The sequence below is a fragment of the Humulus lupulus genome, chromosome 8, assembly GCF_963169125.1.
Source record: "Humulus lupulus chromosome 8, drHumLupu1.1, whole genome shotgun sequence".
Classification (NCBI taxonomy): domain Eukaryota; kingdom Viridiplantae; phylum Streptophyta; class Magnoliopsida; order Rosales; family Cannabaceae; genus Humulus; species Humulus lupulus.
The window spans coordinates 61,346,820-61,373,110 of NC_084800.1; the positions used below are offsets into that span (position 1 = coordinate 61,346,820).

At 33.7% G+C, this 26,291-nt stretch overlaps 4 protein-coding genes and 1 long non-coding RNA gene across 9 annotated transcripts; 3 read left to right on the forward strand and 2 right to left on the reverse strand.

The window, feature by feature from the left end:
• Positions 1-8,141: 8,141 nt before the first annotated feature.
• On the reverse strand, positions 8,142-9,637 carry LOC133797461 (protein yippee-like At4g27745). Of its 4 annotated transcripts, XM_062235365.1 has the most exons (4): positions 9,523-9,637; positions 9,238-9,314; positions 8,992-9,105; positions 8,142-8,564 (listed from the first exon to the last, which is right to left on the reverse strand). In XM_062235365.1, exons 3-4 carry the CDS (start codon positions 9,082-9,084, stop codon positions 8,337-8,339), a joined length of 321 nt encoding a protein of 106 aa, XP_062091349.1. In that variant the 5' UTR covers positions 9,085-9,105; positions 9,238-9,314; positions 9,523-9,637; the 3' UTR covers positions 8,142-8,336. The 4 variants fall into 4 exon arrangements, with proteins under 4 accessions (XP_062091349.1, XP_062091347.1, XP_062091348.1 ...); XM_062235363.1 differs by having other exon boundaries at positions 8,992-9,314; XM_062235364.1 differs by lacking the exon at positions 9,523-9,637 and having other exon boundaries at positions 9,263-9,500.
• LOC133797462 (uncharacterized) lies at positions 9,632-11,276 on the forward strand. Its single transcript, XR_009875651.1, has 2 exons — positions 9,632-9,936; positions 10,608-11,276. It is a non-coding gene; the product is annotated as an uncharacterized LOC133797462 (long non-coding RNA).
• A 1,401-nt stretch (positions 11,277-12,677) lies between these two features.
• On the forward strand, positions 12,678-14,508 carry LOC133797460 (uncharacterized). The gene is made up of 2 exons (XM_062235360.1): positions 12,678-13,915; positions 14,197-14,508. Exons 1-2 carry the CDS (start codon positions 13,207-13,209, stop codon positions 14,232-14,234), a joined length of 747 nt encoding a protein of 248 aa, XP_062091344.1. The 5' UTR covers positions 12,678-13,206; the 3' UTR covers positions 14,235-14,508.
• Positions 14,509-17,626: 3,118 nt separating this feature from the next.
• LOC133797464 (uncharacterized) lies at positions 17,627-19,553 on the forward strand. Its single transcript, XM_062235368.1, has 4 exons — positions 17,627-17,778; positions 17,915-18,034; positions 18,153-18,243; positions 19,170-19,553. Exons 2-4 carry the CDS (start codon positions 17,921-17,923, stop codon positions 19,295-19,297), a joined length of 333 nt encoding a protein of 110 aa, XP_062091352.1. The 5' UTR covers positions 17,627-17,778; positions 17,915-17,920; the 3' UTR covers positions 19,298-19,553.
• A 17-nt stretch (positions 19,554-19,570) lies between these two features.
• On the reverse strand, positions 19,571-23,454 carry LOC133797463 (serine/threonine-protein kinase WNK8-like). 2 transcript variants are annotated; one of them, XM_062235366.1, is made up of 8 exons: positions 22,641-23,454; positions 22,118-22,155; positions 21,752-21,979; positions 21,435-21,655; positions 21,186-21,343; positions 20,709-21,111; positions 20,402-20,617; positions 19,571-20,319 (listed from the first exon to the last, which is right to left on the reverse strand). In XM_062235366.1, the coding sequence occupies exons 1-8, from the start codon at positions 22,755-22,757 to the stop codon at positions 19,841-19,843; spliced, it is 1,860 nt and encodes a 619-aa protein (XP_062091350.1). In that variant the 5' UTR covers positions 22,758-23,454; the 3' UTR covers positions 19,571-19,840. The 2 variants fall into 2 exon arrangements, with proteins under 2 accessions (XP_062091350.1, XP_062091351.1); XM_062235367.1 differs by lacking the exon at positions 22,641-23,454 and adding an exon at positions 22,247-22,574.
• Between the last annotated feature and the right edge of the window lie 2,837 nt (positions 23,455-26,291).

The window sequence follows — 26,291 nt, forward strand, 5'->3', positions numbered from 1 at the left end:
CTATCCTCATATTCGCCCATACTTACAGCTGTTGCGAATTTTTTTCTTACTGCGCAAGTATACGCAATCAAATAAACAAGTAATAGTAGTGGAAATATAGTATCGTTCCGTCAGGGAATTGATCTAATAATTACCAATAGCAAACTTTTATTTCTATTTGACTAATGAAAATTTAGTGACAATTAACAATGAATAATAAACTAGCAAAGCAAGATTTAATTAACGAAATTTAATATAAGCGAAATATTAGAGTATTCTAATTTCATCAACCTTCAATTCTATTCAATCAATAATACAACTAATATGTTTCTTTGATCTATGATTATAGCAAGTTTACTAATGACAATTCTATTCTTTCTCAAGATATAAAATATTCAGTTTGCCTGTGAATTCTCTACATGTCTGTGATAAATTCTACACATAAACCGCATTAAGAACAAAAACCTAATTGCTACACAAACCAATTTGATACTTTCGTTCTAAATTGAAATCTATGTCTATTGTCTAAAGCTATTCCAATTCTCACTTTTCAGATATTGAATTAAAACCAATAATCATGCAACAGATGGCCAATCAATTACAATCATTAAACATAAGAACAATAGATAACCATAAATTCAAAGATTCATAGAAATTGCATTAAAGACGAATAGAATATCCAGTGACTACATTAAAATACTCTAAATAAGAATTTAGTTCATAATATTAAACTTCATCACACAATCTAAAATTCAAAAGCATAAAGAAAAACAAACAAAATAAAAGTAGATTCTTCTCTGTGTCCTTTCTCCCGCCGTCAGAATGCTTCCCCTTTTTTGTCCCTTTCGATCTTCTTTTTATTCTTTTTACAAAAATCCAAAAACCTACGAATTTCCATAATAATTTCCAAATATGCCCTTGTGCCGATATATCGCCTAAGACACTGCAATATATCGCCTGTTGAATGTGCTCGATAAAAACGCAAGTTTCTGATGTCGTTTCTGCTAAGCCAAAAATTGAAACTGCTCCTTGTGCCGATATATCGCCCAAGGAAGGCGATATATTGCCTGTACCGAATTTCCCAAATGTTCACCATATTTGACTACTCAAACAAATATTTATCAACATTCTCGAACAAATCAGAATTATTACGACACACTGCACAAGTTCACCAAACAGATTAAATAGAAACTTTCTCTTGAGAAAAACAACCAAATCAATCTGAAAATGTTATAAATAAGCGTATATTTTGTACGCTTATCAACAGCATAAACTCAATTTCAGAACTGAGAAATGCATTTTTCTGGGCTACTCTACAGCCAACAAAGGACATCTCTGTCAAAATTCAGAAGGCAAGCTGTATATTGTTGGAAAAAACTTATACAAGATCTTTATTTATTTTCATGTATATCTAATATTAAACAAATTAATACGAGATAGCCTAAAATATGTTTCTAAAATTGAATTCAATGAGAAACAAATAATATAATACTTACAGTATACGCAGCGGAATTAAGAGTACTTCCTTCAGTTTCTCTAACTTTTGTATCCTTTCTGTCGCAGAGTATTATCAAGAAACTGAACCGATCTTCTATTTTCTTCACGATCTTCCAATGTATCCTTAGAACCACCTAGACTAGTGTGGGCAATTCTCAACACATGAGATAGATATAGAGAGAAGAAAAGAAAATAACAAAGAGGTTTAGAAAATGACTTGTGTTTAGAGAGAATATAAAACTATCAGAAAATCTGACTTGTGACTTATCTGTCGTCTCTAAAATCTTCTCTCTAAGCACTCCTTTTATAGACTCAATTAGGCCATTTAATTTAATTAAAAAATCAATAAAATAACAGCCATTTTGAAGCCCTAGGTCGAAATTATCATGGGCTATAGGCCCGTGAAATTTCCCATTTGATTATAAGCTCATTGGACTTAAAATCAAGGCCTGTATTATTTTCTATTGATTTAATTAATTAAATAATTATTTAAATCCTTTATCAAATTAATTATTTATAATTTGAACCTTGATTTAAACTTATTTATTAATTTAGATACCAATTTATCTTAATTAATAAATCTGCCATAATTTCTCGTTTCTTCTCAAAATTACACAACTCTGTGAAACTATCCAAAATTGACCTGGTCAACTTTGATAATTCTAATTGATAATTAAATCAATTAATTGAGACTATTTAGATGACTTTATCCAAGGTACAATGGGGACCATGGGCCTATGAAATCAAGCTCCAATAAGTTATCATAAATCTAACAAATAAATTTACTAATTTATTAATTCCCCGTGACTCCACTATAGACTTGGAATTGCACTCTTGAATTCATAGAACGCTCTATAACAAATATAGATACGCTATTAATTATCCATTGTTACAACCATAATTGTCACTCAATCCTCTATAGACGGTCTACAATGAGATAGGACTAAAATACCGTTTTACCCCTCATTGTATTTTATCCTTAAAACACTTAGTTCCTTGTAAATGATATTTCAGTAAACTAATTTAATTACTGAAATGAGATCTCTATCATTTAACACCTTGAACCAAACTAAAAGGAAACCATCGTTTCACTTCTTCATCAGAAGCTATAGATGTTCATATCTATGATTAACACTCCCACTCAATTATACTACCGAGTTCCCAAGATGTAAGTATGGGCTAGTCCGTAGGGTAAGCTGGTAACGAACAAGTCAAAGAACTCAAATAATACAATCAGTTAGAATACTAACCACTCAGAATTGAGATTGAATTGACCTATGGTCAACTATATGATATGACTAGAATAGATAATAACTGTATGTTTACTTATCTTATCAACTGTCAATATCGGTCCTGTCCGATGTAACAAATACATCCGATCTTATCTACTTTGCTAATGTTCTGGAAAGAACATAACACTGTAATGTGTAAGTAGATCATATCGTAGATTGGCAAGTCAGTGTAAATCCGGTGCACTGACTAATCTTAGGACTAACTTATTTTGAACATATAATCATATTTATATTCCACTGTGATTACGTCACTATAAATAAGATTAGCTATATGCTCGGGATTTAATAGAAGTTTATATTAAACAAATAATCATGAAAATAAAACATGTGAGCAAAGTGATTGACCAAGTCAAAAAATGATTTCTATTCTTTTATTGATAATAAAATGAGATTACAAAGAATTTGGGTTTTAATTAGGGCATAAAACCCCAACATATATTGCACGCCATGTTATCTTCAATGAGACTGACTTTCCAGCAATTTCCATAAAGTCAGTCTCTTCTCAGGTACATGACTCTAATCCTCCATCTTTGCCTTCTGCCACATTTACAACTTTCAATCTTTCTACAGAAACTAATCCACTTGTTTCCGCTTCTTCTTCTGCTGAGAACACATCTCTCCAAGTTAATGCTCCTCATCCTTCACCTACTGCTGCAGATAGTTCTTCTCAGACTCAAGATACCACAATTTCAGTTTCCAGTGATGTTATTGCAGCTGTTGCTCGTGATGCTAATTCTGTTGATTCTTCTACTGCTCATGCCCCTTTTCCTTGCGAAGATACTGTTGGTCACAATGTTGAGCCTCCTTCTACAACTAAGTCAACTCATCCTATGTGTACAAGATCGAAAAGTGGTATTCGTAAGCCAAAAGTTTACTTGACTACTCGACATCCTCTTCGTGAGTCTCTGCTGCCTAGTGAACCTTCTTCAGTAAAAAAAGCTCTTGCAGATCCACAATGGTACAAGTCCATGAAGGTTGAATATGATGCTCTTCTATATAACAATACTTGGACTTTGGTTCCATACAATCCCAATATGAATCTAGTTGGAAATAAATGGGTTTTCAGAGTAAAACTCAAAGCTGATGGCACGCTTGATAAGTATAAGTCCCGTTTAGTTGCAAAGGGGTATCTCCAAACTCCTGGAATTGATTATGCTGAGACCTTTTGTCCAGTGGTTAAACCAGCTACGGTTCGCACTGTCCTCACTTTGGCAGTTTCTTTTGATTGGTCTGTCCACCAGCTTGATGTTAGTAATGCCTTTTTAAATGGTACTTTAGAGGAAACAGTGTACATGAAGAAACCTGATGGTTTTATTGATTCTACAAGACCTTCTTATGTTTGCAAGCTTAATAAAGCTTTGTATGGCGTTAAGCAGGCACCACGGGCATGGAATGACAAATTGAAAGCTTCTCTATTACAGAAAGGCTTTGTTATGTCGAAATCAGATTCCTCCTTGTTTGTATATGGTTCAGGAAATCAGCTGGTCATTCTCCTTGTATATGTTGATGATATACTTCTCACAGGTCCAAATAACTCTCTCATTACTCAACTTATTAGTGACCTCAATCATGATTTTGCTTTAAATGACCTTGGTCCAGTGCATTACTTTCTTGGTGTCGAAATTTGTAGAACAACTGCTGGCATGTATTTGTCTCAGACCAAATATATCACAGATCTTCTTGCCAAGTTACATATGGAAGGTGCAAAGGCCGGTCCAAGTCCTACTAGTTCTTCTCATAAGCTATCTCTTCAGGAAGGTGCTCCTTTTTCTGATACTTCTCTGTATAGAAGTGTGTTAGGTGCTCTTCCGTATCTCACCTTAACCCGACCAGATGTTGCTTTTATTATAAATAAACTAAGTCAGTTTATTCATGCACCTACTGATGTGCACTGGGAGGCTTGCAAACGTTTACTGAGGTATCTCAAAGGTACTCTTCATGAAGGTCTTCTCATCAAACCAGCTTTGCACCTTAGTCTTCATGCATATTCGGATGCAGATTGGGCAAGTTGTCCTGATGATCGGCGGTCTACTGAGGGTTATGTTGTCTTCTTTGGTGACAATTTGGTATCTTGGTCAGCAAGCAACAGGTTGTGGCTCGGTCTAGCATAGAAAGTGAATTTCGTGCCTTAGCAAACACAGTTGCTGAAGTAAAATGGCTCACTTTTCTGCTCAAAGAATTGCAATGTCCTCTTCCTGCTTCTCCTGTTATTTGGGCAGACAACCAAGGTGCAGCTTCATTAGCTGCTAACCCAGTGTTTCATGCCAGGTCTAAACACATTGAAATTGATCTACATTTTGTGAGGGATCAAATTTTGGCCAAGCAACTTGATGTTCGTTATGTTCCTTCTTTTGACCAAGTTGCTGACATTTTAACTAAGCCTTTGTCTATTGATCGCTTTCTCTACTTAAATTCCAAGCTAAAAGTGGTCTCTACACCTTTTTGCTTAAGGGGGGATGATAGTCAAGACAGTTAGGCTTTCTGTTATACTTTCGTTAGTCTGTTATTTTAGTTGTGTCTTAGCTTAATCATGTAATTAGTTACAAGATTAGTTGTATTAATTTTGTTCTTGTTTTCCCTGTAACTAATTCATATATAAATAAGAATTTACTCAGCTAAGCATTCATATAGCTTCTGAGTAGTTTTCAATAAAATCTCTCTAAATAGCTTTTTTACTTCCTGAGTTCATTCATAGCTAGAATGTACTATTTTTAACACCTACAAAAAAGTAACAAAAGATTAATTTTCTTTTTCTTTTCCTCCATTCCATCAAAAAATTACTTTTACTTTAACCATTAGCTAGGGAAACCGATGGTGGGTGAAATAAGCTGAGTTTTAGGCTAAGGCTTTTGGAGAGGAAGGTAAGAGGTTTCTGATTTTTTTTTAAGAACTGAATACATGTACAAATGTAATCATTGAATTGATATGTGTTGTTGCCTTGTCTCGATGAGAAAAAATAAAACTTCAAAAGTGAAACTCATTTCTAAGACATAAAATTGTCGATAAAGAAACACTATTGCTATTTAAGGAAAGTTGATAACCAAATTATTACAGCATACACAAATGGGGATTGAAAAACAGAGAATCAAAGTACGACTGATTTGGTATCAAATTTACTTTGCTTTCGTAATTAAGAGACTGCAAAATATTCCAACAAATTCAATTAAAATGTTCAACAAACCAATAACATTATAGAACAAATAATAAAGCACCAAAAAAGATTTTTTTCTAAAGAAAAATAGAGAAAATTAAGGGTAGGAATTTTTGATGATTTACCCTGATTCTGACGCATACTATAGTCGTTGCTTATCTGGCAGGTCCTCGTCTATGTATAAACGGTAGCAACTCCATTTTGTTGTTGTTTATCTTTTTTGTCGTTGGAGATAGGATGTCTTCTTAATTGGACGAAAAAGGCGCTAAAGCAAAGAAACCTACCGAAGAAGAGGCAGCCATGACATATGGCTACATGGTAAGAAACTTTTGAAATTGTTCATAAAGGGTAGCAAGAGCATGATTGGAAGATGAGACCCCAAAATCATATGAGTCAGATAGAGGAACAGTAGCAGCGGCATTAAATTGTGGAGGGCGGTATGGTCAAGATTGTGAGTGGTTTCCAAAATGTGGTTGACTACCATATTGAGGTGGTTGATTACCGAATTGAGGAGATCTGAGTTGGTGTCTCTGTTGCTGTGGTGCACGATTCGCTAGTTTAGGACACTAAGCATTCCAGTGACCTTTTTTGTTTGCAAAAGCTACAGTTATTAACCCCAACATTTGTGTGAGGTTTATTCTTATGATGAATAAAAAGTCTAGGAGGAACCGCCAAAATAGAAGGACTGGGTGCTGGGAGGATGACTTTTCTTGCTTGATACATAAGATGAATTTCATCTACCAACAATTTATTGACTACTGAATCAACCGAAGGAAGAGGAGAACGATGCAAAATAGAGCCACAGAGTCCCTCAAAGTCATCATGAAGTGCCCTTAAAAACTGAACCAATCGTTATTCCTTCCTATGAGCAATATATGTTGCAAAGTAGCTCTGCAGATTCGATAAAAGGCCAATTGATCCCAGAGATATGTCATAACTGAATAGAACCATTGAATACTCATATCATTCTGTTTAAGAGCTCTAATATCTTATTCTAATTGATATTGCATTGTAGAGTTAGACTAAGTATACAACCTTGCAAGATGGTCCCAAACTTCCTTCACTATTTTATACTTGGCTAGTTGGGTACCTATTGAGTGTTCTACGGAGTTGTTTATCCCAGTGGTAATTTTTGAATTATCCACTTCCCAATTTTCTAGCAAAGTTGCATAATCGGCTTTGTCATTTGTAGGTTTAACCAAAGTTCCAGAAACATAACCCCACATCTTTTTCCATTTCATTTTTTTTTCATCACATAGTTCCAATAAGAATAATTATTTCCATCTAACCTCATGCTAATAGATTGAAAGGAAACATCTTTATTACTAGCCATTTCAGAAACAAAAAACGAACTTCCAAATGCTAGCTCGGACAAAATTTTACAATCTGATAAACCCTAAAATTTCAGAACGAACACAAATATCACATACCAATTTGTTGCAATGTTGCACCGACCAAGTTCACTGCAATATGAAGAAAACCCAATTCCATAAACTCATTCTTTGATACCATGGTAATTATGCAAATATACAATCCATGAAACTCAAAGAGAGATAGTAAAAAGATTAAGAATGAAAAAGAGAGGTTAGGGTATATTGCAAAAGGAGAGCAAAATCTTCTAGGTTACAAACTAACTAGCCAAACCTTTTATAAAAGGCAAAAGATAATAAAATAACATTAATTAAGAAAAGACTAAAATATCCTCAAATAATAACTCTAACATCCCCTACCCTACACACACAGTTTCAACCACCACATTTCTTCCTTGCTCTAGTGAAGATTCTAAGGAAATACATGAACCTTGAGTTGAGCTTAAACAAATTACCAAACTTAAAAAGTAAAGAAAAATCAATCCCCATTTCAGAAACTAAAACAGTAGTGTACAAAAATTAATAAAATTTTCGTGAAACTAAATTGCTTCTTTTCCCATACAAAGTGTCAGCCCGTAATCAAAATTTTTAACATTACACACTCAACTTTAAATATTAATGTTCTTTCAATGTTTGAGCAAACTGTGAGATTATCATTGTATTTATCCTTTAGTTGGTAGAAATGCATTATTTCTGTTGAGAATTTTGAAATTGGAAAACATGTTTTTCTTTGCCACCATATATTTTGGTCTTTGTTGTCATGTTTGGTTTTCAGGGAATAATCACATTCACATGCCTGAACAAGCCCAAGAAAGAGGGAAAAAATCAGTTTCTACAAAGAAGAATCATGGCAACATATAAAGAGGTACCAGTTTTCTGCCCCATCAAAAATGAAAAATTCCACCATCACATATGACTATTGTAATCCCCACCTTCCAATAAATGATTTACAATTCAATGGGGGAAAAGTTGAGTTTCAACATAAACTGTACAAATATGTATTGACAATAAAAATAAGCAGTCCACAAAAATGTGCTAGTGCTGCCACTACCAGTTATCCTTGACAATCTTGAATTTTTCAAGAATGAATTTTCCTTCTTTGTACTTCTGAGATTGCTCATAAGCCTTCTCATACTTCCATCCCAAAACCTCTCCACAATCCTTGCAGTAAACATCAGCTACTGTGTGAAGACCAGTCATAAGCTGCCTGTCCTGTTTGGGCCCCAGAACTACGTTCATGGCATGGGAGAACAGAAAGGCTCTGCCATGCATTGCCTATACATAATTCATTTAACATTAACGAAAACAAAAACAAAAACAAACAAAAAATAAACATTTATGAAAGCTGAAAGGAAGAGAGCAATCATAAAGTCAAACACATGGTATGCAAACACATGCTATGTCTAAGCTAAATATCACTTAAAAACTCCACCTATATGATGGGATCACAATGCTCACCAGAAGAAAGACAAACAAAACTCATTATATAAGTAAATTTGTAATAAAAAACAAAATTCAAGTTATCCCTATTCTAAAGATGGGACTGTGAGAAAAAATATCGAGAAGAATCTATCAACTTCACATGTTATTTGGTCTGTTGAAGAAGTAGCTTTATGAACAAACAGAAGTGATTCTAAAATTGAGTTTTTAACCAAACCCAGAATTCATTTTTTACTTGAAACTAAACAAAGCATTGATTCACCTGAAAATCTTTAGAAACTATATCATCATGACGAGATACTTGGTTCTGGCACTTGTAACAGCTGTACAGCCTTGGCACGACAAAATCCTCCATTGATGATGAGGATGCTTAGTTCTGCTCTACAAAGAAAATAAAGTTTGAATAATAAAAAAAGACGGTCTTGCAAAAATTAATTGATTGCTCCCCTAATGGCAGAACCATAAAACTAAGCCAGAAGCTTCCTCCTCAAAGCAAATAAACAATCACCCATTGGACTGGATCAGATGGTTACTTGGAAAAGTTTGTTCAACCAAATGTTGGGATTTCAATTATTGAGATTATCCCTAAAAAAAGAAAAGGAAAAGAAGAACGAGAGATTAAAGTCTATCCAAATGAATATAATTAAAAGAAGATGTTTGAGTAAAGATTACAAACAACAAATATATAAAACATTGAATAAATCAAATTAAGTGGGAGTGAGAAAGAGAGTATTATTAATTAATACTCATAGTTTCGAGTAGGAAATCGTATTTAAAAGTAGAGATGATTGACCTTTTGTTTTTTGTTTTGTTTTTTGGGACAAACTATATTCTTAGCCTTGTTCTCAATTCCAACTCCGTCTCCGAGGTTAAATTGTCAAGAAATAATTTGGTGCGGACCGAAGAAAAGTAGTTGAAAATGACAACCTTAACGTTAATAATATGCCTAAATCAAATGGACTCCACTATAAGCAAATTGGAAAACGACGTCGTTTGTTTTTTTTTTGAAAATTTTTTAAAGCGTCGTCAACCTCCGTCGGATCGGGTTTTTCCCAAATTAATCGGGGCACTTGAAAGCGGCGCGACGAATAAGAATCTACCAAACTCCTTTCGCCGCCGTCGGGTCCACCTCCGCCGGCGACTCAACCTTGTTTCGGTTCGGGACTCTAGCCAACCTCCTCTCTCGCTCTTTGGTGTATGCGTTTAGGTAAGTCTTACTGGTTTGTTTTTACATTTCTCAAACATGTATCAGCCAAGCCAAGTCCGTGGAAATCCTTGTGTCTTAGAAACTTAGGTCTTTGGTTAGAGATGACAGACACCCTCATTTTAAGATTTTCTGGAAACTCAAGGTTTGGGTTTTCGAAAAACATAGAGTTTGTATCATTTTTTTTCGTATGGGTTGGTGGTGTTCGACGAAATTCCTGACAGAGAGTAATAATAATATGACTTATCTGTTTGTACTAATAATATTTTATACAATTTTGTATATGTTGGAGTGTAACATTAGCGAATTTAACTCACATAACCATATATAAAAAAAGGCTATTCATAGGAAAAACATAAAAATAAACTGACCAGACTTTACCTTCTTAACTTCATATCACTATGTTAATTATATGAAGAAAACAAGCCAAAAAGGGGGGTGGGAATATTGAAACGGTATATGTATAAATGCACATTAAGCTTCTCTAGAAAATACCAGTGTTAGAGTGACCGAGTTATGTATGAGACTATGAGGTAATGATGATAAATTCTCATTTGAGTTTTAGTAGTCTATTAGGACTTAGGTTAACACTGTGTGGTATAATAGTATTGAAGAGAGTGATTGTGATAATGGCTGATGTTGCATTGTGAAAGCTGATGGTAGTATTTTCACAGTTCGAAGATCAGGATCAGGATTTTCTTTTCAATCAATCTCCTCAGCATTCAATGAAAGTGGGCCTAAATTTGATGATGATATGATATTCCACAAAAGCAAAATAAAATGGAACGAAATTTCCGAACAATATTTTCTGGCTGAGTCGCGGACAAAGTCGCTCTCTTTAAGACGTTTCGCGGCTCTGCCCCAAGTGTGCACGACAGTCTATCAACCACGCCGTCCCCAGGATAAAACAGCCTGTGTACGAATCCTCCCTAAATCAGAGGAGGATTAAATGGCTGAAACGTTTATCTTAATTAAAATAAAAACCGTTTTTGTTTTATTAAAGTGAACGTTTAAAATTTAAATAAAAGAGGATAAACGTTTAGATACCTTGTTTAAAAAAATAAAACTTAAATACGACACCACATACCAGCTCAGCTCGGACGGCGGCGGCACGCGTGGTGGTCAAGTGTGTGAGTCTTCACCTATTCGCACAAAATTGGGTACCCCTTGGAGCACACCCCAAGTCATTGCATTTGCAATATAAATACACTCTATGAAGAGTGTTCCAAATCCATGTGGGACTTTTCCCATATCACACACAACTCTAATGTATCATTTTTTTTTAATAATTCATTTAAAAGGTTCCAACATGATAAAACATTTTAGAATATTTAGTATTTGAATGATTTCATTTGCTGTCTTTAATTTATGTTTTTTTTTTGCTAATTCAAATAGTTTTCAGCGATTTGTACTTTTGTTAAAGAGTAAATAAAAGTTATAAAACAAACTTAATTGTAAACATTTTCAACTATCAATTTTACTGTCATACAAAAACAAAAATATATTCTTTTGTACGGCTTATCTAAATTCTTTTAGATTACAAGAAAACTTTATTTTATTACCATTTTGGCTCAGTAAATAACCTTTAATGCTGGAATTATACAGGGAGTATTGCAAGCATTTGTCAATTAGGTACATTAAAATTAGAAATTTAATCAATCATTTCTAAATATTAAAATATTCAAGTTTGTGACCCACCAGCTATCGGGTCGGGTTGGGGCAATGCTGAGGCTTAGTTATGCTCCACAAAGAAAATAAATTTAAGTAAAAAATTAGTTTATTATGACTACCTTAATAGGAGAACCATAAAACTAAGACTATTGTTAAGGTCATTTCCAACCCATAACACCATATATGGTGTTGCACTAACACTAAAATTGAATCTTAACATCATATTTTTTTTCCATTCCATCTACAACACTAAAAATTACACCAAAAAGTATATTCTTTATTATTTTATTATTTGATCTTATATATAAAATAATATACATATATATATATTTATTATTAAATATTAATATGAAAAGCAAAATAATATTGACTTTTGTTTTTGCCGTTGCTATAGTACTCCACCTGTAGTTTGACAGCATAATGGTGTGATAAATGGAGTTGTGTTGGATTTGATTTTGTGCCTTTTTAGCACTATATTTGTTGTTTTGTAGTTCGGTTGGAGCTGCCCTAAGGGTACCAACTCTAACACTGTATATTATTATTGATGTAATTTAATATCGAATCTCATATATTTTAATTTAAAAGATTATATGTGGAATTCGATATTAAATTGCACCAATTATTGTAAAGTGGTGATGGACACCATAGGTACCAATAACAATGATCTAAAACTAAGCTAGAAAATTCTTCTTTAAAGCAAATAAACAATCATCTATTGGACAACCGTAATTTCAATTATTGAGGTTATTCTTTACATAAAAAAAAGAGAAATTTAAATTTATGAATAAAATCAATGGAAAATGTTCGAGTGAAGTGTTAGAGTTATTATTTGAGGGTATTTTAGTATTTTCTTAATTATTGTTATTTTATATCTTTTGTCTTATATAAATGGCTTGACTAATTAGTTTTGTAACCTAGAACTCTCTTCTCTCTATTTTGCAATACACTCTAGCCTCCATTCTTCTCTCTTCATCATTTTGCTATCTCTACTTGAGTTTTATGGATTGTATCTTTGCATAATTATCATGGTATCAGAGCTAGGTTTTATAGAATTAAATTTTTGGCAACTTGGGTCTTCTTCGTATTGCAGCAAACTGGGTCGGAGCATCTTTGCAGCAACTCGGGATGTGATTTTCGTGTTCGTTTTGAAATTTTAGGGTTTTGTCAGATTGCAGAATTTGTGAACTTTTGTGTGAGATAACATTTGGAAGTTTGTTCTTTGTTTCTGAAATGACAAGTAATAGAGATGATTCCTATCAATTCATTAGTGTAAGGTTAGATGGAAAGAATTATTCTTATTGGAACTATGTGATGGAAAATTTTTTGAAAGGGAAAAAGATGTGGGGTTATGTTTCTGGAACTTTAGTTAAACCAACAAATGACAAAGCCGATTATGCAACTTTGCTAGAAAATTGGGAAGTGGATAATTCAAAAATTATTACCTAGATAAACAACTCTGTAGAACACTCCATAGGTACCCAACTAGTCAAGTATGAAACAGCGAAGGAAGTTTAGGACCATCTTGCAAGGTTGTATACTCGGTCTAACTTTGCAAAGCAATATCAATTAGAATTAGATATTAGAGCTCTTGAACAGAAAGATATGAGTATTCAAGAGTTCTATTCAGTTTTGACAGATCTATGGGAACAATTGGCCCTTACTGAATCTGCAGAGTTACGAGCTTTTGCACCATATATTGCTCGTAGGGAGGAACAACGATTGGTTCAGTTTTTGATGGCACTTCGTGATGACTTTGAGGAACTCCGTGGCTCTATTTTGTATCGTTCTCCACTTCCTTCGGTTGATTCAGTAGTCAGTGAACTGTTGGCAGATGAAATTCGTCTTAAGTCTCAAGCAGGAAAAGGCATCCTCCCAGCACCCAGTCCCTCTGTTTTGGTAGTTCCTTCTAGACATTTTACTCACCGTGAGAATAAACCTCACACAAAGGTTGGAGTTGATGAATGCAACTTTTGCAAACAAAAAGGTCACTGGAAAGTTCAGTGTCCTAAATTAGTAAATCGTGCACCTCAGCAACAGAGACATCAACTCAGACCTCCTCAATTCGGTAATCAACCGCCTCACTATGGTAGCCAACCACAGTTTGGCAACCACTCACAACCTCGACCATATCGTCCTCCGCAATTTAATGCCGCTATTACTGTACCTCCATCTGACTCGTATGATTTTGGGGTCTTATCTTCCAATCCTACTCTTGCTGCCCTCTCAGAACAGTTTCAGAAGTTTCTTACCATGCAGCCACATGCCATGCCCGCATCTTCTTTGGTAGGTCAGCCCCCCACTAGCACTTCAGGTATGACCTCCTCTACATGGATTTTAGATTCTGGAGCCTCGCACCATATGTCTCCACATACGAAATCTTTTGTTTCTTTGTGTCCTGCATCATCTGTGCCTGTCATGACTGCTGATGGTACTCCTATGCCATTAGCAGGTGTTGGTTCTATTGTCAGTCATCATTTATCACTTCATAATGTTTAACATATTCCTAAGCTTTCACTAAATCTTGTATGTGTTGGTCAATTGTGTGATTCTGGTTACTCAATGTCTTTTTCTTCTACCTCTTGTCATGTGCAGGATCCGCAGTCTTAGAAGCTGATTGGGATCGGTCGTAGGTGGGGAAGTTTATATGTTTTGGATGAGCTGAGATTACCAGTATTTGCAACTCCTAGTGTTGATCTGTCTTCCTTTCACTTGTCTCCATCATCGTCTAGTTTTTATTTATGGCACTCTTGCCTTGGTCATGTTTCAGCTTCTCGTTTAAGATTCTTAGCTTCTACAGGAACCTTAGGAGATTTGCAAGTTCATGATATTTCTGATTGTAGTGGTTGTAAACTTGCAAAATTTTATGTTTTACCTTTTAGTAAAAGTACTTCATGTTCTGTTGCACCTTTTGACTTAGTTCATTATGATGTGTGGGGACCCTCTCCTATTGCTACAAAAGGATGGTCTAGATATTATGTATCTTTTGTTGATGATCACACTAGATTTTGTTGGGTTTTTCTTATGAAATCTCGTTCTGATTTCTATGATATTTATAATCGTTTTCGAGCTTATGTAAAAACTCAACATGCTTTTGTTATTAAATGTTTTAGATGTGATCAAGGTGGTGAATATACTTCAAATAAATTATGTGATTTGCTTGCTTTGGATAGAACTGTGTATCAAACTTCTTGTACAGATACCCGTGAACAAAATGGTGTTGCTGAAAGAAAGCATAGACACATTATTGAAACTGCTCATTCTCTTTTGTTGTCCTCATCTGTGCCTAGTCAGTTTTGGGGAGAAGTAGTTCTCACTGCAGTCAACCTTATTAATAAGATTCCATCTTCAATCACTTCAAGTTTGTCTCATTTTGAAAAACTATACGGACATATCCTGATTATTCTTCTTTGAGAGTCTTTGTAACTACTTGCTTTGTCATTCATCCTAGTGTAGAGCGTACAAAACTGCCATCACGCTCTGCACTTTGTGTGTTCCTTGGTTATAGTGATGGCCAAAAAGGATATCATTGTTTTGATCCAACTTCTCAAAAACTATATGTATCTCGCCATGTTGTTTTTCTTAAGCATATACCATTCTTTTCTATTCCTGGCACTACTCACAACTTGACCAAATCAGATCTTATTTATATTGATCCTTTTGTGAGCATACAAGTACCTCTTCTCCTCAAGTTCATCAAATTGTAGAGTTTGAATCTTCTCCTGCTTCTATAGTCCCTTTTCCACTTCATTCCTCTCGCAGTTCTCGAGCTATTGATACTGGTATTTCGCAAGCTGACATTTCTGAAACACCTCTGCCTACAGCTGTTCTAGATTCTTCTGATATTGTGTATCCTCCTCGCTATCCTCAGCACACTCGTAAGTCTACCAAACTACCACATTTTGTTTATTCGTCAATCTACCCCTTTCACTTCATTTTTAGCGTCTATTCATTGTCTCTCTGAGCCTTTATCCTATAAAGAAGCAGTTACTGACCCTCTTTGGCAACATGCTATGAATGAGGAACTTTCAGCTTTGCATAAGACATATACTTGGGATTAGGTATCTTTACCTCCTGGTAAACATACAATTAGTTCTCGTTGGGTTTATAAAATCAAGACCAAGTCTAATGGATCTGTTGAAAGCTACAAAGCTAGATTGGTGGCTAAGAGATTTTCTCAACAGTATGGTATGGATTTTGAGGAAACTTTTTCTCCTATTGCAAAAATGACTATTGTTCGTGCTCTTATAGCAGTTGCTTCTGCTCGTCAGTGGAATATATCGCAGTTGGATGTTCAGAATGCTTTCTTGAATGGTGATTTACATGAAGAGGTCTACATGGTTCCTCCTCCTGGGGTCCCTCACAATCATGGAGAAGTTTGTAAGCTTAAGAAAGCTCTATATGGTCTTAAACAGGCTCCTCGAGCATGGTTTGAGAAGTTTTCCAATGTTATTACTTCTCTTGGGTTTCTCCCTAGTAATCACGACTCAGCTCTATTCATTAAGTGTACCAATGCATGTCGTATTCTCCTTTCATTATATGTTGATGATATGATCATTACTGGTGATGATTTAGATGGAATTGCAGCGTTAAAGTCACAATTAGCTTCTCAGTTTGAGATGAAGGATTTGGATCCTCTTCGGTATTTTCTGGGTATTGAAGTTGCCTTCTCCCCAAAAGGCTATCTTCTTTCTCAGTCAAAATACACTTCTGACATTATTGAGCGTGCTCGTCTTACAGATACAAAAGTAGTTGCCACTCCTTTTGAGCTCAATGTTCAGTATTCTCCTTCTGATCGCACTCCCTTGCATGATCCTACTTTGTATCGCACTATTGTTGGCAATTTGGTTTATCTCACTATCACTCGCCCTGGCATTGCATATGTTGTTCACATTATTAGTCAATTTGTTGCCTCTCATACTATTGTTCACTGGGCAGCTGTTCTTCGCATTTTGAGGTATCTTTGGGGTACTATCTTTCAAAGCCTTTTGTTTCCCTCCACTTCTTCCTTGAAGCTGCGTGCATACTCTGATGCTGATCATGGTCGTGATCCCACGTATCGGAAGTCTGTTACTAGTTTCTGTATCTTTTTGGGTGATTATCTTATTTCTTGGAAAAGTAAGAAACAAACTGTTGTCTCCCAATCTTCCACTGAAACATAGTACCGCACTATGTCATCTACTACCAAAGAAATTGTTTGGTTAAGATGGTTGCTTGTAGATATAGGTGAACGTCATTCTCAACCCACTCTTATGTATTGTGACAATCAGAGTGCCATCCAGATTGCTCACAACTCAGTTTTTCATGAACGCACCAAGCACATTGAGATTGATTGTCACTTCACTCGTCACCACGTGAAGCTTGGCACTATCACTTTGCCTTTTGTTCCTTCTTTTTTACAGATTGCTGACTTCTTTACTAAGTCTCATTCTATTTCTTGTTTTCAATTTCTAGTTGGCAAACTCTCGATGCTTATTGTTGCTGCATCGTGAGTTTGAGGGGGTGTTAGAGTTATTATTTGAGGGCATTTTAGTCTTTTCTTAATTATTGTTATTTTATATCTTTTGCCTTATATAAAAGATTTGACTAATTAGTTTTGTAACCTAGAACTCTTTTCTCTCTATTTTGCAATACACTTTTAGCTTCTATTTTTCTCTCTTCATTATTTTGCTATCTCTTTTTGAGTTTTATGTATCTTTACATAATTATCACAAAAATGACAACCAACAAATATATAACCGACAACAAATAACTCAAATGAAGCGGGAGTGACAAGACAAAGACAGGATAATAAAATAATATTCATAGATTTGGATATGACACCATATTTAAAAGTTAAGATAATTGATCTCTTTCTTTTTTTTTTCTTTGGGAAAACTATTCATAGGCTTGTCTTGTACTCTCAATTCCAAGTTTCCAAGCCATAGACAAGAAAGACTAAACATAAAAAAAAATTAATAGATATAGGACAATGTATTGCAAGAGTAAATAAAAAAAAAAAACATAACAATGTAGAAGGAAAATATAATTTAAAAAGTATAAAACGACGTCGTCTGTTTAGAGATAGAAAACGACATCATTTGGTTCAAATTAATCATGTTACTCCTAACTCCTGCCTGCTAAAAATCCCCTACTTCAAAACCCAAGCAACAGTGGCCGGAAACAAATCTATCCAGGGTAACCTCTTCTCACCCAATTGGATGATCACTGATCATTCTCAATTTTCTTTTCTAGTTTGGTATCCTAGAAAGTTACATTCTTTATAGATTTATTTTTGGAATGAAAATGAAAAACAACGAGTTTTCTCTTTCAGTCGCCAATGGAGTTCTGCCCGACTTGTGGGAACATGCTGCAGTTTGAACTGCCCCATATGGGACGCGCTGCAAGATTCTATTGCCCGACCTGCCCTTACGTATGCTACTTAGAGAACAGGGTAATAATATAACAAGTCTCACCTTTTGAATCGGTTTTGTGTAGGGAATGAATGATGTCGTTGTAACTGTGAAGAACTATTTATTAGTTTGAGAATTGGGTTTTGTGTTTTTTGGCAGGTTAAGATAAAGAGAAAGCAACACTTGGTCAAGAAAGATATTGAACCTATATTCTCCCAAGATGACTTGAAGAATGCCCCCAAAGCTGAAGGTTTGTTGAGTTGTTGGCCTTGCTTGTTTTGGTTTCATTTTCAGATTTGTATTGGAATGACTCACTTTTGGGATTTTAGTATTAAATTCGTACACCAGATAAACATGTTGAAAAACTGATAAACAGGGTCATTTACTAAATCAAAAACCCAAAATCCTAGTAGGCTTTTTTACTATTTTTGATGCTGTTGTGACATGTGGGCTTTGTGAACCCTTTTGCAGCGTATATTGTTTAGAGAAGTTTTGATTATATAGGATGTATGTGTTTGTGTTTTTGTCTATTTAGTCAAATCATCAGCTTGGTGTTGTTTGGTGTCACTACTTTATCTTTTTGTTTGGTAAGGTTGGTATTGTAATCTCTGCCCTGGATTTGGACTTGATTCGTTTAGACTATAATATAGTTAAGAAAATGAGTAATATCAAAAGTAATTATGAATAAATGTCAATAGGGATGGTTTGATCACGTGTGACAAAATCAATTCTTTTGTGCTGATTTAATAGGTGTTTTAGTTGGTGCATTAGTAAACTAGGGAGTAACTGATAAAGAATCTATGGCCTGTAATTGTGGAAGGGGAAGGGGATAGAATGACTTAGAAACTACCATTCTGGATGGTTTGATTTGGTAAAGGTAAGTAAACTTTTACAAGGTGAGGCTTAACTTGTTGCACTTATTAATCTCTTAATGAACTATAGGTACCATTTCGTTTTTTTTCCCTAACTAATCTTGGCAGGATCAGACCTTGCAATAGATTTTTAATTTAATTGTTAAAGCATAGAACAATGAACAATTAATTGTTGTTTTTTGTTAATGAAAAATTTATGCAGTTGGTTTTGTTGTTTGTTCTTGATGGTGATTTCATCTCACTATCAAACTTAAATATGTCCTACTGTGTTATTCTTTTGAACTTTTCTTTATTATTATGGCAGTAACATGTCCAAAATGTGGTCATGGTATGGCTGCGTACAAGACAATGCAAACTCGATCTGCTGATGAGCCGGAGACAATACTTTATGCTTGCTTGGGGGATTACTGTAGGAATACTTGGCGTGAGTAATGCTCTCGTCATGCCAACAATATTTCACTTGCAAAGGAGATTTTTGCATTTTCCTTCTTGCCATGGTACTATTTAGTTGCACCAATTTTGACCTGTTTGCTGCGTGACATTTCTAGGATTTCCTCCTTTTGGTCTTATACCAGCTTTGTTTGTTCTTCATATTTTCCATACTGTTGAGGCTACAAAGTTGATTGTTATGTGTGGCTTGACAATGCATTTGTTTTTAATGAGGAATTCAAGGCTCATTTATTCTAAACATGTGTATATACATGGTCAAGTTTAGTCTTTTTATTAGAGAACTAATGATCTGGATAAATACATACATTGCTTACGATTTATGTACAGCATATATCTTTTACTAAACAAAATGATTTAATGAATTCCATAAAAAAAAAATCAAACACCAACAACAAGAGTTCAGTTAAGATAATCATTTCCGCACTATTAAACATAATTTGGTGCAGGAGGGGAGAAAAAAAAAAGGCCCCCAAAACAAGAGAACAATGATATACACAACTATGGGATGTAATGGGAAATAGGGTTTCAACATGCCCCCAACTGATGACTTGCCAGCCTCTTCTTTTCTGCCCATCTCTTTCTGGTATCCTCCAATGCTTCCTCCTTCCTCTTCGAAAGCTCTTGAAACCACTGCTCATATTGTGCCTCAATGGAAGCTAATTCCAACTGAAGCTCAACATCTGTATCTTTATCTGCTAAGCATAGTGATGTACAGCTGCTTGTGGAACCTTTAAAATTAGATCTACGTATCCAGTCAGGCAATTGCAACGCCAAGTTCTTAGTATTTCCGTTAACTGGGATAAAAATCCCAGCATTGGTGATATCTCCTTGCAATTTTTTGTCAGCAGAACATGAATCCGGGTGTTCTAGTTCTGAGCCATACCAACTTAAGCCTTCACAGCATCCATTGTTATTGTAGCTAACTAGTTCATCTATTTTAACATCACATGTCGAAGCATCTTCATCCATTACCTTGGGAGCAACTAATACTATTGAAGGTTGATCTACAAAATTAGCCAAATTATGAGTTTATGCTTTGTACAAGAAGACTGGGAATTGCTGCTTACAGGTTACCGAGCAGATTACCTTCAATAGTTCCATTGGAACCAGTTGGTCCAGATGAGGAATGATTAAAGGAAGGCTTCCAACCAGGTAGAAGCTTCAGTATCAAGTCATCAATCAACTCGGCAATGAAAGCCACATTATGATCTGCCAACTCAAGTTGTTCAACCATTTCACCCGCAACTGAAACTGCGGTATCAGTGTTGAGGTAAAAGAGAAAATGTATATTCCTAACTCGACCTGTAACAATCACAAGACAGGAAAAACAGTCTCAAAAGAATTGCATGTGCCCACTTCTGGCACCAATTACTCCCTTAAATTTGCATCTTACCCGAAAAATCAGCTATTCGCAAGGTCAATGATACTGAGTTGTCACTATTTAACTTCCCTCTCAACCTGAATTCGTTCCTTGTATTGGTTCTTAGGAACTCCAAGACTGAACTTTCTGGGCTACTCATGTTGCTCTCCGTGCCAGTGCTTTCAGAGAGCTGCTTATAATCCGGATCTATGTCCATCGAGGAAGAACCAGATTTTGTTAAGTTTATTGCTTTGAAACTCTTATTGGGTAGCAGTACTGGATCACGGGTTAATTCCTTTGGATTTTCAACTTGAAGGAATGGATCCTTGAGAAGCTCCTTTGCAGAAAATCTCTCAGCTGCTGGTACTATGCACTTCTCAACAAACTCCTTGATTTGGGGATCCTTCACCTTGCGAAGAGCAGCAGGCTTAATGCCCTGTTAACATTATCAAATCATTAGTATATGGCCACATGCTAGGAGAAAAGCTGGCTGATAATGGTTGAACTTACTGTGGTAACCTTCTTATAGATTTGAGCTGGGTTTTTGCATTCACTGTATGGATAGTCACAAGTAACCATCTCCAACATGCACATCCCAAAAGAGTATACGTCGACAAGTTCATTATATTTCTCTTCATAGAGCTCAGGAGCCATAAATTCAGGAGTTCCTAATGTAAAGAGGACAAGCTTAGCACATCTTATCTTATAATCAGTACGTAGTTTAGCATCCAAAGACAAAAGAATTGTTGTTAATGTTACCAATGACACTTTGAGCAGTAGGCTGCTGCAGGACAATTGCCAATCCAAGGTCTCCAATTTTAACTTCCCCATGATTACCATTAACAAATATATTGTCACATTTCAAATCCCTGTGAATAATAGGTGGGTTATGGCTATGAAGATACACCAAACCACGGAGGATTTGTCTAGCCCAGTTCTTTATAGCCTTCACATCAATATTTTTGTGAATCTTGCGGTATCTGAAACGGAGAAGTGGTACTTAAATTTCAAGTAGTACTTGCAGCCAACAAAACATTAACGGACAGACACAATGACAAAGAATCAGAAGAACATACTGTCTTAGATTCCCAGACGTGAAAAGCTCAGTTATCATGTTAATAGTTTTTTGTTCATCATCCACCCAGGAGTGATATAACTTGATGATATTGTCATGTTTCAGTGATTTCAAGAGATGAACTTCAGAGTAAAGCTTTTCCAGATCTTCAGGTGACCGCAAAACATCGTTAATCCTCACTTGGTTCCAAGCCACTTCTATTCCATCAACTTCATCAAACGCCTTGTAACTGTACAATGAAATTAGGAACCAAGCAAGACCATTATTACGGAAATTCACCAACTATTTCTAGCTAGAAGGCATCCTAGTAAACAAGCAATACTAAAAAATAACTGTTGAGAAAAAGGAATAAAGTCTTGGAGCGTACACAGTCTTAAAGGCGCCCTTCCCCAATATTTCATTGTACTGTGACCAATTTAAGAACAAACAAAAAAAAAATCAACTAATATAGTAAAAACAAAACAAAATTTCTAGATGAAGAGAAATAAACCATCACCTTTTCCTCATTCTACTTAGATTCATACAACAAACAACCACGAATAGAAAAACCAGCTGTTGAAAGCAGATTAACGAGACAAGAGCACACTTGATTGATATAGGTAACATTGATTCATGCCCATTTTGAATGTATAACACAAGAAAACGAAGATCAAAATTCAAAAGAGAGAATTGACAAGAAACAACAATATACAAGACTATATCTTCACGAGTTTTAGTGAGTAACTCATTTAGCTCAGCCTTAAATAATAATATCGACTTGAATCACAGATCACAAATCACATTGCAGCGTCACACATCCACGTGTATTTGTACATGAATGATTGGAATGCCTAAACCAAAATCTACCTGTATACATAAAAACGATATAATGCATATAGTGACATATATACCCGACTATATCGATTGGTGGGATCTTTCTCTACAAAACCAGCTTCTACATCAGGAGTCCCCATTATCCCAAACGCTCCATTATTTGCTTGTGACGCCAAATCAACCCCTGTATACATTTCCTGCTAAGAAACCAAAACCTCCCAGAAAAGGAAAGAGAAAAATAAAACAGCACCCAAAAAAAAAAAGAAGAAGAAGACAATAAATGATTTTTTTACGTACGTTCCATTATCTATTTTTTTTCTTTCTTTTTTCCCCTCTATTGAAAGATCAAAGCATTCGTTTGTTGAGGTTGACCAGTAACAAGCAACGAAGATGGCGATTATATAAGGCTTTGAAGGAAATGCTGAAAGAGCCGAATGCCGATTTCGGGTGTAATCGGCATTCGAAGTGAAAGAAGTCAGGGAATGAACTTCCACCTGAGTTCAAAACCCGACCCTCCATACCAGACATATTCACCATCCTCAAACCAAACCCAGTACGACCCATTTCTCAAAAACCATTTTGATCAACAACCCACGTCTCAGAATCAGAGCTTGAGTACTCAAATTTGGAGAAAAATATTAAAAATAAAAATAAACAAAAAAAAGTTACGAGATTATGAGCTGATGGAAAAAAAAAAAAAGAAGATTAACAGCTGAGTGTGTGAAGGAGAGAAGGAAATGGACCTTGACTGCGGAAGAGAAGGTAGAAACAGACACTTGTATGGTTGAATGGATTTGAGAAATCGGTAATGGCGGAAGGAACTTTTATAAAAAAATTCGCCTAATGTTCTCGTTAGAATTTGGCCCATATTCGGCTCGACATAAATTCCAGCCACCTTATAGGCATAATCTGTTGAATTTAATACGATATATATAAATAATAATTTAAAATATTAAAATAATTAAATTTAACCATGTTACTTAGTTTAGCAAATCCTTATATGAAAAAATAATAAATAAATAATAAAGTATATAGATTAACACATTCACATTTTTTAATACTTTCCTTTAATATATAAACTTAATATTCTCTTTCAATTCGAAAATCAAATCCCATTAATTTAGCCATTTGGGGGGAATATATAGAAACATCATTCGCATTGTTCCACATTCTCTTTTCTTTCTCCATCCAACTAAGAACACTACTTCCCTCAAACGAGTTGCATCATCAAGCTTAAAGTATGAAGAAACATATACGTTTACAGCCAGCCAGATGGGTTGTCTTGATCACACACTTATTTTATTTTTTAAAATCGGAATGTGAACATATAGTATATACTATGCGAAGTTCTCACTTCTCAGGCAATGGACATCTGCAATGTAACACCAAAAATCTATATTTGACATTGTAGTATCTCCAATGTAACATTATATATATGACATTTTGCTATATTTGCTACAGTACACAGTTTTTTTTTAATTATTATTTTATTATATACAATAATTATTATTATATATATTTATATTATTATTTATATATATTTATATTATTATATATATAATTTAGAATATAGTTTATTATGTGGAAATTAAATTGTATGTACCATAAATTATTTTTTTTAATTATAATTTAAATAAAATATTATTAAATATTTATATTTTTTTTAATATTACACAATATAAACATTACAAATTTAAAGACACATTAAAAAAATTAAAATTGAACACATTAAACATCACATTCTCATTATAATCAATAGTACACATTCTCAACATTCACAATTACATTACAATTTTTTTTAATATTAATCATAGTAATGCATACGAAACATACTCAAAATTATACATACAATATGATTTTTTAATTTATCGAGTTTTAATTATTTATATAGTATTATTGTCATGTAATTAATGAGTAATTATATTTAAAATATTAATTAGATATAATAATTGTGATGATTTTGATAAATTAATATAATAATAAAAAGAATATTCAATATATTTTAAAAAATAATATAATAATAAAAAATATTTTTTTGTGTGTGGTTTTGATATTGGAGATGCTCTAACTCAACCAAGTTGTAGGAAGGGATTGTCTTGAGCTACTTGTTTTAGATCGTCGAGCCCCGTGAGGTAGCTAAGTGAAAGATAATGCCTCTTTCAAATGGGCAAAGAGAGCACATGAATGCTGAAATTCATGGCAAGCTTGTCCCCGTGAAGCTGGTTGAGAAACTCGTGTATACAATCCAATTAAAGATAGATAGATAGATAGAAGAATATCCTACTAATCTGGAACAAGTAGCTGTTAAATCATAGGAAACATAATATATATATATATATGCAATTTATTGTAATTCAAATAAATGTATATATCATAGGAAATAATCCCAAATTTTTAGAAATGGATTGTTTTAGGACTCGCCACCATAAATAGTGGTGGTTTGATCAGCATGGACGACCATTCTTTCTTTGTAACAAAATGGGTACCAACGCATTACGCATGGTGATGTGATCATTTTCAACAACGAATTACATTTATATAAAATGAGATCTACTATTTATCTATTGTTTTTAAAAATAATACCATAGGTGCATATTTTATGTGTAAATATTATTAGTTTAATAGTAATTTAGGAACAAAGCCACCACAATTCTCTTATACAATTGTGTCTAAACATTTAACTAATTTCATATATATATATATAAAATACAGGTGTGTCTAAACATAAACATACATAATAACTACAGGTGTTTATTTAATATAATTCACACTTTATTTTTTGTTTCCAATCCGCACACACGAATTTTATATTTTGGATCCAATTCAATTAGCATTATAATTTAACATCGGTGGAATCTAATTTGTAATAGTGCAAGTTGGATTTATCATTTTTTAACATTAAATTATTTATTAATTTCTATTGTTTATCATTAAAATTCATATATATTTTCTTAATCAATAAAATAAAAAAATCACTCAACTATTGATATTTAAATTTTATTCAACAAACTTAAACTTATAAGTCATAAACATCATCAACAACAATAAGCTTCAAAACTTATAAATAACAACAACAATTTATTTTGATTTAAAATAATAATTTCTAAATATATATTTATGTATTTTCTTAAATATCTCTTTTATACAAAAAAATGAGTAGATAACAGAAATTCGTAGTTTTAATAATTTGTTTTGTTAATTTTAATAGAATATACTAAATATTTAACTAAATATACCTTTAAAACTAATTAAAATAGATATTTATTAATTATATTAATATAAATTCAAATATTATAAAACATCATTATTACAATAATATTTAATATAACTACATATATAATAATTATATTAATATAAATTCAAATTCAAATTCAAGTATTATAAAATATCATTATTATAATAATATATAATACAAAACTATATATTTAATAATTATATTAATATAAATTTAAATTTATAAAATATTATTGTGATAATAATATATAATTCTAATTTTTTACAAAATATATTAGTATGAATTCAAATATTATTATTATAATAATATTCAAGCACAACTAAATATTTAATACTTATATTAATATAAATATAAATATTATAAAATATCATTATAATAATAATATATAATGCAAAATCTTAATTTTTATTAAAAAGTTTATCATTTCTCTTCTATATAAAAAGTGTGTAGATAACATAAATTTTAGTTTTAACTGTTTTTTTTTTCTGTTAAC